This window comes from Xyrauchen texanus, chromosome 15, assembly GCF_025860055.1.
Source record: "Xyrauchen texanus isolate HMW12.3.18 chromosome 15, RBS_HiC_50CHRs, whole genome shotgun sequence".
In the NCBI taxonomy this organism is placed as follows: domain Eukaryota; kingdom Metazoa; phylum Chordata; class Actinopteri; order Cypriniformes; family Catostomidae; genus Xyrauchen; species Xyrauchen texanus.
The window spans coordinates 22,007,894-22,025,712 of record NC_068290.1 but is presented as its reverse complement, the minus strand read 5'-3'; the positions used below and the strand labels follow the sequence as shown (position 1 = coordinate 22,025,712).

The following is a 17,819-nucleotide window of genomic DNA, read 5'->3' as shown; positions in this document are numbered from 1 at the left end:
AAAGCGCACGCTGCATACTCGACCGCTATCATTTCCAGACAATTTATGTGAAGGAGCTTTTCCTGAACTGACCATAGGCCAAAAAACCGGAGAGCCCTCGCGAGACCGCGCTCCAACCCGTGTTGGACGCTGCCTGTCGAGATGACTTTTCGGCGAGATACAGCTCCCATCGTCACTCCCCGCTGATACCATTCGCCACTGTCCAGGGCTGCAGAGCTGAAATACAGGTCTGAGTCACCTTGATCGGCTGGCGCTCTGTGGCCCAAGCCCGGCGAGACGCTGGTGTTTAGCCAATGCTGAAGCTGGCGCATGCGCAGTAAACCCAGCTGAAGTACTGCTGCGGCTGAGGCCATGTAACCTAGCACTCTCTGAAATTTTTTCAGAGGCGTGAGGCTGTTCATCTGAAAGGACGCGGCTAGGCGCTGAACACGGCGCTGCTGTGTAGATAAGCGAGCCGTCATTGCCACGGAGTCTAGTTCTATTCCAAGGAAGGAAATTGCCTGACTGGGCTGTAGTGAGCTCTTGGTCCAATTGACTGCAAGACCCAAACTGTTCAGATGGCCTAGGAGAACTGTTCTGTGAGACAGAAGCTCCGTATGTGACTGTGCCATAATCAGCCAGTCGTCCAAATAGTTCAGAATTCGCAAACCCTGACTCCGCAGGGGTGCGAGTGCCGCATCCATGCACTTCGTGAAGGTACGGGGTGCTAAAGACAGGCCGAACGGAAGGACGGTGTATTGATAAACCTGGCCGCCGAGGCTAATCTCAAGAATGGCCCGTGACGGGATTTATCTGAATCTGAAAATAGGCATCTTTCAGATCGAGAGAGATAAACCAGTCCCCTGGCGCGTATGCGCGAGGAGTTTCCTGATTGTAAGCATTTTGAACGGTCTTTTGCAAGCACCTTGTTCAAAACCCTGAGATCTAATATTGGTCTGAGGCCGCCGTCTTTCTTGGGAACAAGAAAATAACGGCTGTAAAACCCCGACTCGCTCAGCTAAGGCGGCACTCTCTCTATGGCCCTTTTGCACAGAAGGTTTGTTATTCCTGAACGAAGCATGCAGGCTGCTTCCCTGTTCACAATAGTTTCGAGCACGCTCTGAAGCGGGAGGGCGGCGATCGAACTGTAGCAAATAGCCCTGTTTTATTGTGCTTAACATCCATTTGGATATCCTGGGATAGCTTCCCACGCTTTGAAGCGTAACGCTAGAGGGTGAATGGCCAAATCGCCCTGATTGCCGCACACAGCCGCTGAACAGAATGTGTGAGCCGCTTACTGTGCTTATGCATGACTGCTCGCAGACAGCAGGGACAGGCTGTTCTGTGAGTGACTTCCGATTGAGGTGAATGGGGAAAGAGTCACATCTGTTAAGTGATGTGCGAGCATAGTCACGGGCACGGGACTTACATACAGAGAAGTGTTTGCTGGCCGTGTGACAGAGCAGGCAGAGAATGGGCGCCGCGACGTATTCGTGAGCGCGTTTATTGACTAACACTCGAGCGGGCTGTGTCCGCTTTATGTGAGTGGGCTCTGATCAGGACACGGGAAGTGTAATGCTTGTGTGTAGAGGTGAACACTGGATTGTGGACACATTTTCTACACAAGGCTGGTCGTGTGACAGAGCGGCCAGAGAAGGGGCGCGCGCACGTATTCGTGAGCGCGTTTATTGACTAACACTCGAGCGGGCTGTGTCCGCTTTATGTGAGTGGGCTCTGATCGGGACACGGGAAGTGTAATGCTTGTGTGTAGGGGTGAACACTGGATTGTGGGCACATTTTTTACACATAAGGCATGTTTGCTCTTTACAAGATTTCTTTGGGTCGCCGTGAAAACGGCGTTTGAGTGCAGGCAAGCGGGCAGTATCACCGGCTTGTTGGCTGCTGAATCCACCACTGCAGTAACCTGAGAGAAGGGGACTGACAGAGGGCGAAGCTTTGGCGGCTGTCCGGCTGCGGCGGGACTGAGCCGTCATTTTCTCAACAAAGCTAGGAGGACTTCGGTTGCTCAGGTTTCAACGCAATCTTAGGCCGAGGCCCGCGGGGGGGCGGCGGTCTGCGGCGGCTGTCTGAGTGCGACCTAGGGCGGCCGCCATGTCGACGCTGAAAAGTCTGGCTTTGCTGAGCTGGGCGCTGTGAAGAGGCCCATTCTCGAAGGAGGTCCGCTTGGAGGATCTGTAAGACGGCCATGGAATGCAGAGCAGATGCGGCTTGGCCGGCGGCGGCATAGGCGCGGCCAACACAGGCGGAAGTAGTTCTGCAGGTCTAGACGGGAGCACCGGTTTAGACCGCCATCTCGCGGAGGGCGGGCAAAGGTGTGCTGCTACCGAATCCTCTGGATTCCTGGGCCGAGGAGGAGGCTTGGGAGCCTGACCACTCCTCGCTGTCCGAAGCCATGATGGAACAGCAACCCTTATCCTCCGCCTCGTCATCCCAGATGGCAGCAGTGCGGCCGCTCGGTGGCAACTGCGCGTCCCGGGGGGGCGGGGAGGCTGAAAGCGAGACTCGAGGGAGAGGCTCCGGCGAGGCAGTCGCTTCTAACACCGGTTCCGGCAGCCTTTGGGAGCAGCGCTTCTTATTGCGCGGCGAAACGAAAGGCGGCACGGCGGCTTCGGTTTTGCATGCTTCGAGTCGAGCCCGCAGGGTCGACATCGGAAGCTCCTCGCAGAGGTCGCATCCGCCGTCAGCAAGGGCGAGCTCTGCATGTTCCCGTCCCAGGCAGAGAGCGCAGATGAGGTGGCGGTCTCCGGTGCTGAGAGGAGCACGGCATGAGCCGCAGGAAGTGCGAGGCATCTTTAAAAAGACGCTCGATACTCTTTTTGTGAAGTTCGCTGAGGAACTTAGCTTGCTCTAAAAAAGGATACGTCGCCGGATGGCGTAGCTCGCAGGATGGCTGAAGGTGGCGAAGACGGCCGGCTTCTTCGAGCGCTGTCCAAGCTTGCTAGATGCCCCTCGAACGGCGACGCGGCTTCCAGTTCAGAGATGCGAAGAGCTTCGCTGAAGAGATGAAAATCAGGGTTCCAGCCTACTGAACTACGCTTATATGCACTCTAGCCACGCCCATTTTGGCGGGCTTTGATGCAGTAAGCGTGACGCCTCTCATTGGACGCGAGTTCACCCAAGTTCGTCTATAGGCTGCAGCAGTTGCTGCAGAGCAACCAATGAGCTCGCTAGCTAGCCCACTCAAGGTCTGCAGTTGCTGCACTGCGTTGACAAATGATACAAAATTAAGGATAATTTTTTGGCTTCAATATCTCAGAAAAGATTCATCTTTCCCATAGCGTAAGCTAGCTTACGCAATACGAGAGAACCTCTCGTAAGAGAACCACCATGACCAGCCATGATCAGCCTGTCCAGCTAAAACCAGTTTTTTCTGTTAAGTGTTAAGATGTTCACTTAAAACATTGTTTGGTGTTATAAAATAAATAAAAACATATGCACTGAAATGTTATGTAGATGGTTGAGAATTTTTTTTATGCCTAAAAAGTGTGTCCAGCATTAAAGCAAAAAGTATCCATTTTATTTCATAGATTGAAAACCGCTTTGAAATTACGCAAACTATCTAAACATCTTAAAACATCTTCCCTTAAAATGCTACTGGTCTTGAGTTTTTAAATAAAATGTCGGTTAAAGGAATACGACTTGGCCTGAAAGAAGTTTTTTGCCTTAACCCTGAATAATGATTAGCCTATATATGCTGTGTTTGACAGATTTTCCTCTTTATGCAGGTCTCTGGGCAAATCGTCTATAATGTTCCCACTGATATGTAGTGGATAGTATGTGGTGAGCATTTTTATTAATTATCCATTCTTAAAATTGTATCTAATGTATATTCTTTTGGTAATTGCATGGACATTTTTTATTTTTTCAGAATTTTGTAAGGAGAACTACTCCATGGACGTCTAGGCGGACACCAGGATGACACAAGGATGGAATGCACTTCAGCAAGCCCAGATTCCATCCAACCAGAGCTCCATCGGAACTGTAATGGAATCAGAGGAGAGCTTTTCTCATGATATAGAACAATTAATTGAGAAGGAGAACCTTTCAGGCATAATGGATTTGCAAGAAATTGACAGATATGACCTGAATGAATTGAACACGGAGTCATGTTCTCTCCAGGATGTTTGCTATGAATCATCTTTGCATGGACCGATTAATTCAGCTACCATTAATCAAGATATGTTAAGGGATAAAGTAGAATGTAATGGTTACATGGCAGCATGTAACTCGCCTAAATCAGGTGAGTTTGAGTCTGCGTTTGAGGCACATTCTGACAGGGAAGTATCAAAACCTGCTTTGACAAATGCTAATCTTGTGGATTATTCAGATATAAGCAGCTGCTCTGAAACGGAAGCAAATCTTGATTGCAATTTTAGTTCTGAAGTTAACCTGGGTGGAAACCAGTCTGGTCAGTCTTTGGAGGAAGGAGACCAAAATTCAGAAAATACAATGCACTTTTCTGATGAATGCCATAGTACTGGGGAAGTAAATGGCAATGAAACAAATCAACAGCAGGACACTGGTGGGAGTGGACCTCCAATGACCACGTGTGAAAGCAAAGAAGAAAATGTAAACCATGTTAGTGAGGGTTGGAGAGAGGAGTCACGTTTCACAAATGTTGAGGATCAATGTGCAGAAGTTCAAACCATGGATGATTTCAATGGTCTTGTGCCTTTGTCAAAAGAAAAGAAAATTGGGGAAAGAGACATTCTTGCTCATGATTCAGGATATCCTGTAAATGAAACCATGGTGCATTGCAAAGAACTTGGTACTTCTCTGGATGGTTCCACTTGTGTCTTGTATAAAGTAAATCATGAGACCCCATTCACTTTGAAAGGAGATGAAAACAATTGCTTAACCATAGATTCTCTAAGTGGATGTAAAATGGATGGAAAGAAACCAGATCCTGAAAATACATCCTCTTCCAATGAAGATCAAGGTGTTGAGCGGAGTAGTTTTGGTTTTCTTGAGACTTGTTTTGGTTTAAAAAGTTCAGAGCAAAACATTGAGGATCTTAAACACCTGGAATATGTACAAGTAAATCACGTCGATGATACAGATTTTTCAGTTGTTGAGAATGTGACCCAGATCCCAGAGAGAGATTTGTTTAATCACATTGAACCACCAATTCTCCTAAAAATTGCAGTTGAATCTAAAAATGGGATTCAAAATGGTGAGGAAATCAATGCACCAAAAGATCCACCAGTACTCAGTGCTTGCCAGACACCCACAACCTCCTTAAGTCATGTGCTGCAAAATGTTTTGTCTGAAAATGCCATCAGTGAAAGCAGATTTCCTTTATCATCTTTCAAGACACAAACGAGAAAACTGCAGCCTGTTGTTCTCCTTAAGACAACTGAGAAGAGTACGTCTGATGGAAAAAAATACCATTGTTTTAAATGCAGAGAGTCCACACAAAGTTCAGATGAGCTCATCGAGCACTACCATTGCACTCATTCTTTGCATGAGTCTCAGTATTGCCCCACTTGTAAATCATATCTCACTGGTGGTACATTGTCTGGACAACATATCTGTGGAAATGTCATGCTAAATTATCAGTTAAAGTCTTTAACGTACACCAAAGGGGTAATTGAGGAGAAAGGAAAGTTTGTATGTAGATACTGTACGAAGTCCTTTGTTCGACAAACGTTTCACCAAGAACACGAGTTGAGGCACATATTTGTCACCCAACATAGATGTAAACGTTGTGGATTATACTTTTCTAGTGCTCAAAAATGTCAAAGTCACAAACGTAAAGCACAATGCCAACCCTTGATACTAGAATCTTCTGTACAGACTGTAGATCATGCAGAATCAACCCTTAAAAATTCAGACATAAACTTTGAGCTTGAAACAGATTGCTCCAATACAGGACTCTCTGATTGTTATGTAACACTCGTGGATGTATGCAATAGAAACCAGTCACCTGAACAAATATGTTGTCAAATTTGTGGGAAAAGTTTCAGACTCAGAGCACAATTGAAATCCCACCAAAGATCACACTCTGATGAGAAGTTGTTTAAATGTGAGTACTGTGGCAAAGCATTCAAATATTCATGGAATCTTAACAAGCATAAAAGAGAGAAGTGTTGTAAAAACATTGTCCCACTAGAAAAACCTTCTGTTCCAGAGAGTAGACTTCAAGAAAATTTCAAATGTCCTATCTGTACTCGAGTGTTTAAGTACTCCTACAATCGGACAAGGCATTTACGTGAACAGTGTCTCAAAGAGTACACACAAAAAGGCAAAGGAAAGATTGGTGAAAACAAGTATCGATGTCCTTTGTGTAAAGATGTCTTTACCTTGGCCGGTAACCGCAAGAGACATATCTGGAATACCTGCGTCAAGCTTAAGATGTACACAGCCAAAAGATATGTGAAGAGAAGAAAGGAGATCAAGGAAACAATCAAAACCAACAATGAGGGCAAAGAGTTACCATTGACGCTACTAGTACAAAATCAGCCGCATTACAAATGTACTTTTTGTCCATCTGTGTATGCTAGCAAATCTGGATTCTATGGGCATCTAGCAAAGCATAAATTACTTGCAAAAAACAAAAAGGCAACCAAATACAAACATGTTAACACGGTTGTCTTGAAAAGCTCATGCTTTGCCGGTCAAAGACCAACTGACAAGGAGTCTACTGATGAGGATGTAATTCTTCCTTTCTCTTGTCGCTTCTGTGGAAGAGCCTTCACTTCATCTCACTCATTCAAAAAGCATTTACAACATCATAAAGGAAACAAACCTTTTCGCTGTTTAGACTGTGGTCAAAATTTTGCTAGACATGGAAACTTAATGACTCACAAAAATGTGCACAAGCGGAAGTTACAGTGTTCAGACTGTGGGAAAGTTCTGCCATCAATTGGAGATTTGTTAAAACACAGACTGTCTCATCCAAATAAAGGCTTGCTCAAGTGCCCTGATTGCCCAATGCAGTTCAGATTTCCTGTATTCCTTCTTCGGCATGTGGTTGTTCATGAGAGAAAGCGCTCCATTGAACAAGCTACATCTCAAAAGGTAATTCCCAAAGAGGAAATTCCCAAAGAGGAGTTTAAATGTGCTCTCTGCCAAAAAGCCTTTCATGATTCAAAGGCACTAAGCGAGCATTGTTTAACTCATATGCCAGGACCTTCAGCATCCAAATGTCAGTTCTGCAAGCGTGATTTCTCTAGCCGCGCTGTGCTGATTCGCCACATCCGCCTTCACACCGGTGAAAAGCCTTTTCCATGTGTGCAGTGTGGAATGCACTTCCACAGACAGGAAGCTCTTAAATTGCATCAGGAGAAATGTACTGTGGTACAGAAACCTTGTAAATGCTCATACTGCCCACAATCATTTCGTTTTCCCAACAATTTGGAATTACATGAAAGAGCCCACTTAGCCAAAACACTTTTTCCTTGTCCAAAGTGTGGAAAGTTTTACAGTAAAAAAAAAATTAAAGCACATGAAAGTGTATGCAATTGTGAAGAATTAAGACCTGCTTGCAGAAACTGTGGTAAACCTTTTAGCAGTAAAAAATACAGAAGTGATCATGAAGTGCAGTGCCAGGGCAAGATATCAAACGAAACCGTAACAAATGGCAAGAACCGATTTAAGCAGCGATGTCCACATTGCTTTAAAGGCTTTAGATCTAAAGGTTTTCTCCTGCGACATCTTTCTATTCATTCTGAGGAAAAAACATATGCATGCATGCATTGTGGACAGAAATATGATAGTCAGCAGCGATACTTGCAACATGAGGCTTTTTGTAATGGTGTGTCCAAGGAACGTGGATTGGAAAATTTGAGTGGAACGGAGAAAATTAAATCTACGTTTACTGCAGAAAAAAAGCGGAAAGATGTCAAGAGAGTTTCAGGAGAAAATGTTGGGGAATTTAAGTGTAAATTTTGCACCAAATCATTTTCCAGACCCAGATATCTAAGACGGCACATTCTCACTCATACAGAGGTCAAGCCATATCGGTGCAAGACATGTGAAAGTTGTTTCTCACGCTATGACCATTTGAAACTGCACCAAACCCGCTGCAGAGGAAAGAGTCGACTTGAGGTGCGAGTAGTCAAGATGAGTCTAGACAGCTTGACTACAAGCTGCCAAAGCAAAGAGCAGCAAGAAAATGAAGCATTGCAATGCAAAATATGCTCCAAGCAGTTGTCCACCCTTAGTGATTTGAAGAGTCATATGACAATGCTGCACATTACTGATAAACCTTTTCCTTGCAAAAGATGTGGTAAATCTTACAGTTCTATAAAGACTTTGAGGAAACATAACCTCACGATCAAATGTAAGAGGGTTTTAAAGGAAAGTGAGCAGTCTGCCAAGAACAATGTTCCAAACCAACCGTGCAGAGAAACATCAAAACTTTTGCAACGTATACAGGTACACTACATTAATAAATTTAAGTACCAATGTGAATATTGCCCCCGCCGCTTTAAGTTACCTGGACAGCTGAAGGTGCATCTACGTCTTCATACAGGGGAAAAACCATATGGTTGTGCCAACTGTGGAGAGCATTTCATCAGAACCGACTACTTGAAACGGCACTTGATTAAATGCATTGGAAAGGGCAAAAGTCAAGAAAAAGTCCTTTGTGACAATTGTGGTGGCCTGTTTACCCGGGATGCACTCTTGGTACACCAAAACACCTGTGTCGTAAGCTCAAAATCCTCTGAAGTGGTTAGGAATGCCAAGAGCCCCATCAAGATAAAAGGATTTTCCTGTACTTTCTGTAGTGACCGCTTTTTATTGTTCTCACAGCTCCAGCAGCATTTTTTGTCAAAGCACAGATCTGATCAACCCCAAGAGTCAAATGAAGGTCAACAGCAATTGGAATCAAGTAATCCGCAAGTCATAAAGCAAGAGCCAGTTGATGAAGAGTATGAACAGAACCAACCAAGCAGCAGTCAGAAACCTGCAAAGGAGCAATGCAAGAAGTCATACAAAGACCTTAACAAACCTCTTGAATGCCCACAGTGCCACATGCGATTTGTCAATACCTCAGGGCTGGGTAGGCACATGCGCATTCATAGTGGAGTCTACCCACTTTCCTGCAAAAAATGCCATATTGGTTTTTGGAGCAAAAAGAGCATGGAGAATCACAGAAAAAAATGTAGAGGTCACACAATCATCACAAATAATAACTCTACCCTGGAAAATGCAGGTGAATTGGAAGGCTATCAAAATGACACTGTGCTTGTGTTTAATAAGGGTTCCAACACAACAGGAACTGGAGTACTGCAGACCAAGTTTTCATGTAAAGATCAAGACACAGAAAATAGTGCTGATAAAGGAGATGCAGCTGTTCACAAGTTCTCATGTAAAGATCAAGACACAGAAAATGGTGATAATAAAGGAGATGCAGCTGTTCACAAGTTCTCATGTAAAGATCAAGACACAGAAAATGGTGATAATAAAGGAGATGCAGCTGTTCACAAGTTCTCATGTAAAGATCAAGACACAGAAAATGGTGCTGATAAAGGAGATGCAGCTGTTTACAAGTTCTCGTGTAAAGATCAAGACTCAGAAAATGGTGATAATAAAGGAGATGCAGCTGTTCACAAGTTCTCGTGTAAAGATCAAGACTCAGAAAATGGTGATGATAAAGGAGATGCAGCTGTTCACAAGTTCTCGTGTAAAGATCAAGACTCCGAAAATGGTGCTGATAAAGGAGATGCAGCTGTTCACAAGTTCTCGTGTAAAGATCAAGACTCCGAAGATGGTGCTGATAAAGGAGATTCAGCTGTTCACAAGTTCTCATGTAAAGATCAAGACACAGAAAATGGTGCTGATAAAGGAGATTCAGCTGTTCACAAGTTCTCATGTAAAGATCAAGACACAGAAAATGGTGCTGATAAAGGAGATGCAGCTGTTCACAAGTATCAGTGTTCTGAGTGTGATCAGAGTTTTACAGATGGACTTAGACTTATAAGCCATTTGGAGGAACATGGTCGTGAGAATCAACATAAATCAGGTGATGTTCACCGATGCCATGTGTGCAGTAAAGTTTTTGGTCAAGCTGGCTTATTGCAGAAGCATGTAAACATTCAACATAAGAAAAAAACAGTAAATACCTGTCCAATATGTTTCAAGAGTTTTCGTTTTCCTTCTGACGTTGACATCCATAAATCTTGTCATGACCCGAATCGCCCCTTTGTCTGTAACAAGTGTGAGTTCAGGTATTGGACTGCTAAATCTCTGAGCATTCACCAAAGGATGGCTCATCCTTTGGGAGAACTGCCCAAATCAAAAGAACCTAGTGCAAAAGCAGGAACTGAGCTCCCTGATGTATATAGGTGTCATCCATGTGACAAAACCTATACATTAAAATCGTCATATGCAAAGCACTGCAGACTAAAACATGGACCGAATTCAGTCAAAAACCTTGTAGATAATGAATCCAAAAAATCCTCTGTGATTCAGGAGTCCGATAAGGAAGAATCCAATGGAGATTTTGAAGATGGAGATGACAGCGACAATGACTCCGATTCAGCACCATACTTTCCTTGCCATGTTTGCGGAAAAACGTTCTTAACATCTGAAAGTCTTGAGGATCATCAAAGATGCCATCTTGGTGAAAAACCTTTTGAGTGTGAGGAATGTGGGAAGTGTTTCTTTCAGCTAGCAAACCTGCAACAACATCAGCGAAGCCACAAATCTGAGTTTCAGTGTCAAATGTGTGGTAAAGGTTTTGTCTCACTCTTTGCCTTGCGCAAGCACAAGCTAAAGCATGTTAGAAATCGTCCTCACCATTGCACAAAGTGTCATCTGAGCTTCACAAGCTCATCTGATCTAGCTGAGCACATGGTTACGCACCGCGATGAAAATTTTCCATGTGACCTTTGTGATAAAACCTTTTCCTGCAAATCAAGTCGTGCTGAGCATCGAAAGATACACACAGAGCAAGAGGAAGAGCTTCCTCCGTTAATTCCACCTGAACAGCCACAAACTAAGAAAATTACTTCAGCTGTCTCAAGGAGAAGCCTTCCATCAAGTAATGTTGAGCAGTACAAGTATTGTTGTGGAATATGTCAAGTGAGGTTCTCCGATCCAGAGCAGCTTTCAGAACATGGGTGTAATCCAGCAAAAGAGCGACCATACTCGTGTCCAGAATGTAGCAAACATTTTTTACATGGTTCTCACCTAAAGAAGCATCAGCTCAGCCATCAGTTGTCAGGACCACGTTCTTATCAGTGTAATCATTGCAACATGAGTTTTAACCTCCACCATCTTTATCTCACTCATTTACGAAGCCATGGGAATGAAGAGGCTTCCACTGGTTCAATTGTTTCTACTAGTGACAAGAGGATCCATACAGAAAATGCAAAGCATGAAAAAATTTACCAATGCCCAATATGTCCTGAAAGTTTTGAACAAGCAATGGAGCTAGCAAATCACCTATCTGTTCATTCTCATAAGTGCAGTGTTTGTAATATGACTTTTCCATCAAAGAAAAACCTTGAGGAACATGAAAAATGCCATTTGTCTGCCGCTACACAGTATGAATGCACTGAATGCGGTGACAGCTTTCTTGGCAGTGATGCTTTCCGCAAACACAACTGTAGGAATCGAAAGATGCCATTGTCGCAAATGCACCCTTCAGTGTCGTCTGCTGCTTACCCCCTCTTCAAATTTGAAGTTAATAATGATGAAGAGGAGGAGGTTGATGTTGGAGAAGACTTCATTAACTGCCCCATTTGTCAAAAACGGTTCTCCTCCAATAGTAGTTTAGCAGACCACCATAAGAAGCATCATGAAGATCCCCGTCCATTTAAATGCTTGGTTTGTAAGAAAGGGTTTACAAAAAAGAAGTACCTCACCCAGCACCAGCAGATACACAGCGAACGGCCTTACAAGTGTAATGTGTGCTCTGAATCCTTCAAAACAGAATCAGCACTCATATCTCACAATAAAACACATGACATAAAAAGGAAACACCAGTGCTCTATATGCAAGAGATCCTACCTGACAGCACATGATCTTTTAAAACATGAACGCAAACATACTGTAGAAAGTTTTAGGAAGGACAATGGAGATTTCCGCTGTGATATGTGCTATAAATCCTTTACCATGCCTTCACAGCTGCGACAGCACCAGGAAACGCATGTAGGACAAATCGTCTATGAATGCACAGAGTGTGACAAAGCATTTGCTTTTCTAAGTCTTTTGGAGGAGCATCAGCAACAAAGTCATCCTGTTTCTGCAGAATCTCTCGAGTCCCAATCACCAACCTATTTTCCTTATCAAAGCCCAGTGACTGAATAAAGGGCAAATTATTGATGAATCTGTTTCCTGCAATGCAGGTTATTCAAACTCATTCAGTTTTCTGAACATTATTTGTAACAGAAACCGTACATACACTTCAATGTTCTTTTTATATAGGCCTAACTGTTTTTATCTGCTATAAAATATGACGTTGGTATATTACATTTGTTCTGAATCAGTCTGCAAATCTGTTCTCCTCTATAGTTCTGTTAAATGCTCACTTAGAGTTCTATTTGTACAGTACTCTGACTGAATTGTGTATATTGGATTGAAGCAGTCTAGATGATGTATGGAGCTTTAGGTATATTTGTATGAATGAAGTAGCTTTAGACATGTTAAAAATCCTTTGTTACAGTCATTTTTGGCCTTGTTACATGTACTAGCCATTGCATTTAAACATCCTTAAAATTAAGAGGAAATGGCTAATGTTAATATTTTGTAGTAATTAGCAATGTTACCTTTTTTATTATTAGCCCTGTCCATTTCTAAACTTTTACGGTCATTAGACATTAGTTATGATGTAAATGCCTTCCTGAGTTCAAATCGTATTGTTTTATAACAATGGAAATTTATCTTTTAATTGAGAAGTCTCACTTGAATGGCTTTGCTCATAAAACACCAAGTTTTTCATTGATGAGGTTTATAAATGGTAGTTAATATTCTAGCCTCTAGAGTTTAAAACTTCATTAGTACTCAAATAAATATGGCTATGAAAACCTGATGTGTAGTTGTACTTTTGTATTAAATGGTAATGTTGAGAATTTCTTCATCGAGCAAATAAATACTTTGCAGTTAATTAACCAGTTTTTTTTAATGTTTATTTTACATTTGCTTTAGGTGGTGCTCAAGAAAGTCTAAGGGCCCAAACATACTTCACGCAAGTACGCAGACACGAGCGCTTCGCCAAAGCGTGGTCCTGTTGTACATGCATAACGTGTGTTCTTGCGTTGCTCTGGCAGTTGCAAACCTCGGACCACATGGGTGCAAAGACTTTTTTTGGTGCCACAAACCCTATGTGTTGTCAACATGTTGACAGTTGAGGAGTGTGTGCTCTTTGTTTTTGCTGAAAAGACGACAGAAAAAATATGTTTGTAAAAAAACTTGTTCAGCAAGACTCTCCAAATTGCGGCTCCACCTTGACAGTTGTTGAATTAATTAAAAAATATTTTGCTGTAGCGCCCCTTGTGGTAACACGGAGAATACAGCGTGCACTTGCATTAGGTAATTAATTGCACTCTGACACATTTCACAACGCAACGGTGCTGTGATATTGAGTTTGTGTAGCAAGATGTTTTTGCATTCACGTACTTGCAGTTGAAGTCAGAACTTTACATATTGTACTTTTGTTCTTTTTTTTTTTTAACCACTCCAAAGATTTAATATTAGCAAACTGTAGTTTTGGCAAGTTGTTTAGTACATCTACTTTGCGCATGACATGAGTAATTTTTCCAACAATTGTTTACAGACAGATTTTTTTCACTTTTAATTGACTATCACAATTCCAGTGGGTCAGAAGTTTGCATACAAAATTCCAGACTTTTAGACACAACCAATTCTTATAGGAGGTGTACTGAATTGGAGGTGTACCTGTGGATGTATTTTAAGGCCCACCTTCGAATTCAGTGCCTCTTTGCTTGACGTCATGGGAAAATCAAATGAAATCAGCCAAGAAAAACAATTGTGGACCTCCACAAGACCGTTTCATCCTTGGGAGCAATTTCTAAATGCCTGAAGGTACCATGTTCATTTGTACAAACATTAGTACGCAAGTATAAACGCCATGGTGCACAAGCCATCATGCCGCTCTGGGAGGAGATGCATTGTTTCCTAGAGAAGAATGTAGTTTGGTGCGAAAAGTGCAAATCAGTCCTAGAACATCAGCAAAGGACCATGTGAAGTTGCTGGAGGAAACCGGTAGACAAGTATCTATATCCACCATCTGATATCGACATAACCCGAAAGGCTGGTCAGCAAGGAAGAAGCCACTGCTCCAAAACTGCCATAAAAAGCCATACTAGTTTGCAAGTGCACATGGGGACAAAGATCTTACTTGTTGAAGAATTACTTATGTTGAGGAAAAAGGGTGTGGCTTGCAAGATGAAGAACACAATCCCAACCGGGAAGCATGGGGGGTGCATTGCTGCAGGAGGGACTGGTGCACTTCACAAAATGGATGGCATCATGAAGGAGGAAAATGATGTGGCTATTTTGAAGCAACATCTCAAGACATCAGCCAGGAAGTTAAAGCTTGGTCGCAAATGGGTCTTCCAAATGGACAGTGACCCCAAGTATACCTCCAAAGTTGTGTCAAAATGGTTTAAGGGCAACCGAATCAAGGTATTGAAGTGGCCATCACAAAGCCCTGACCTTTGTCTGATAGAAATTTGTGGGCAGAACTGAAAAAGCATGTGCGAGCAAGGAGGCATACAAACCTGACTCTGTTCTGTCTGGAGGAATGGGCCAAATGTCCAGCAACTTACCGTGAGTAGCTTGTGGAAGGCTACCCAAAACATTTGACCCAAGTTAAACAATTTTAAGGCAATGCTACCAAATACTAACAAAGGGAAAGTAAACTTCTGACCCACTGGGAATGTGATGAAAGAAAGAAATGCTGAAATAATTATCTCTACTATTATTCTGACATTTCACATTCTGAAAATAGTGATCCTAACTGACCTAAGACGGAATATTTTCTACAATTAAATGTCGGAATTGTGAAAAGCGTTAAACGAGTTTAAATGTATTTGGCTATGGCGTACGTAAACTTCTGACTTTAAGAGTAAGTTTGGGCCTTAATGCATACTTGAATCAAAACTGCTAATTGAAAGTGAATTCTATTTGAATTATTATAAGTGTTACACTGCAGGAATGTAGACTGTGAATATAGTGCAGTCATCTAGTTTAATAGCCATAAGTGTTTAACGGGGCTATTATAACATTATTAGAACACATTTTTAAGTCTAAATTATTTATTTTTTTTATAATTTTTAATGTTACTTGGTTATCTGGTCAAATTGGGTTCAATTAGTTTTTGTTAGCAAGAGGTTTCATTTTCAGTTTTGAAATTTTTTAGAAACTACAAATTAAAATTAAAACAGTATTTTTTTTCCTGATTTAACCATTTATTTATTGATTAAAGAAAGACAAAACATACACAGAATCAGTATGTAACCCCCACTATTACCCCTCCCAACCCCACCCTTTCCCTCAACAACATCCCAGTGTTCATACATGATTATAGACACATACACAAAATATATATATAATAATCACACATATTCACAACTACACCTCTCACTACTACACCTCGTTTCCCCACAAACGAGTCCAATTTCCCCAGTCTTCTAGATCAAGGGTTTTCTAACTGGGGTCCGGGGGCCACGAGAGGTTGCTAGGGGGGTCCTTGGAACATTTCAGAGAAAGATGAGTGTTCATAAATGTAAAAAAGTTAAACACTACATTTACCAAATTTGACATGATTGCCGTTTCAGTTTTATTCTAAATGTTTTTCTTCAGGTTTACACATTTAACATTATTCAGTTATTAGGTAAAAAATAAAAAGTCTGTCCACAGACTGCAAAGTAGGCTAAATATTGTCCAGATCATGGATGCGTTGAAATTAATATTTTTGGCCGATACAATCAATTTTTTTTACAAACAACTACAGTCCAAAAACTCACCTTACTTTGTCATTAAATCACAAAATGCTGTTCCATTTTTTGCAGTTCTAAATGATAAACCTCACATTTTACATATTATGATAAAATATTACAAATTCATATTATGAATCATATTCTACATTCTTTTTCTTATTAGATTTTATTCATTTTGTTTAGTATTTCTTTGTAATACACACAGAAAAAAATATAAAAATTAAAATACAACTTAATAATTGTATAAATACACAAATAATTATAAATAAACCATAAATATTATAAACTATAAATATGATTTGATCATAAGTATGATATGTTAAACCAATGGTTTATACAAGCGGTTTCTATCAATGGTTTTAAATTGGCCGGTAAATCAGTGCAGATATTATTTTAAGATATTAATTTAATAATTTATTTGGCACTTTGTACAGTAACTATATAAATGATAATAATTTAAATTGCCTTTTAATATCACGCTTAAACATTTTCTTAATTTTTCTCTGGTCTTCATACACACAAATATATAGTGAATTATCTATTTTAAGAAGGGGGTCCCCTAACAAGGTAATTGTCAATTATGGTTGTCCTTGGCATTAAAAAGTTTTAAAACCCCTGTTCTAGATGACCCTTCTTCAAAAGCCATCACCCTCCCCATCCCCGAGCACCACTCCTGAAATGAGGGTGCTCCAGCTGACCTCCATCCCATTAAAATTATCTGTCTATGGCGTTAAATGTTGGACAAAACAGCTTAAGCGCATAAAACAGCGCGCAAGTGAATTACAACAGTGTGAGCACCATGACACAGTTTGCACGTAAAATGTAAACCTGCAGAACTTGCAAATACCAAATTCGAGCACAAAAAATATGATTGTGCACACAAATTAACAACTCGCGAGCAGAAATAACAAAACCGCGAGTAATGACAAGTCCCACACACCACACAGATCTGAGCACACATGCGTAGATCTGAACACATGCGAGTTATTTTCTGCACACACGCGCAGCTGAAATCTTTATGCAAACAAGTCGGTTTTGACACTCGGGCGGGGCCCAATCCTTTCTGTTAATAAATGCTATTGGCTGCTGACTAAATCCTGTATTGATTGGCTGCATCTCTTCGAATCTCGTGATTGGCTGTTGGATGAGGACAGACAGAAAGCTGGAACTGTTTTTTGTTTTTCACAAGAAAAAACATACAAAACTCTCATAGGGGTGAAATAAGAAATATACATCAATAGGAACAATACAATTATTGTCAGTGTAAATGAAAGAAATGAGTCCCCTACACTATACCAAACAACAAGGGGTATAGTTTAAAAAAAGTCTCGAGAGCAAAAAATATATAAAATAAAATAAATTAAAAAGCAATAAAATATTAAAGAAGGTTTTTAATAAAAGCATCCTTTAGACGTAGCATACAAGTGGATATTTATCAAAACAATTGTCTGGATATATCGATACACATCTTTCTTGCAATTTTACTAGACGTTACTTTTTCAGTGAGGAAAAATATTATTTATAATTGTTCATAAACCATGAAGGAGGCTTCGAATATCTCCACTTACTACAATGAATATGATATTTACCAGTGAGAACAATCATATTAACCAAATCAGATAGGGATGAGTCTACATTATCCATATAAAAGAGAATTTGTGATCAGTCAAACATCGGGATGTCATCAATCTTAAATGACAGCCAATTATGTAAATCAGACCAGAAGCTTTTGCCCTTAGGACATAAAAAGAACAATTGTTCCAGAGACTCATCAGCTGCCTCACAAAATACACAGGGATCTACCTCAAATCTGAACTTTTTTCTAAGAAAGTCAGCAACCGGATATATTTTATAAATTATTTTAAAGTGAGTCTCTTTGACTTTAGGTGAAATGGAAATTTGATT

At 41.2% G+C, this 17,819-nt stretch overlaps 1 protein-coding gene across 2 annotated transcripts in view; it reads left to right on the top strand.

Moving 5' to 3' along the window:
* Positions 1 to 13,047, top strand: part of LOC127656002 (uncharacterized) — a 41,682-nt gene extending 28,635 nt beyond the window's left edge. For both annotated transcript variants that reach the window (XM_052144118.1, XM_052144119.1), the window contains 2 exons: positions 3,726 to 3,780; positions 3,869 to 13,047. In XM_052144118.1, coding sequence (XP_052000078.1) covers positions 3,916 to 12,261 — 8,346 coding nt within the window. In that variant the 5' untranslated portion in view covers positions 3,726 to 3,780; positions 3,869 to 3,915 and the 3' untranslated portion in view covers positions 12,262 to 13,047. The remainder of the gene's footprint in view (positions 1 to 3,725; positions 3,781 to 3,868) is intronic.
* The last annotated feature ends 4,772 nt before the right edge of the window (positions 13,048 to 17,819 follow it).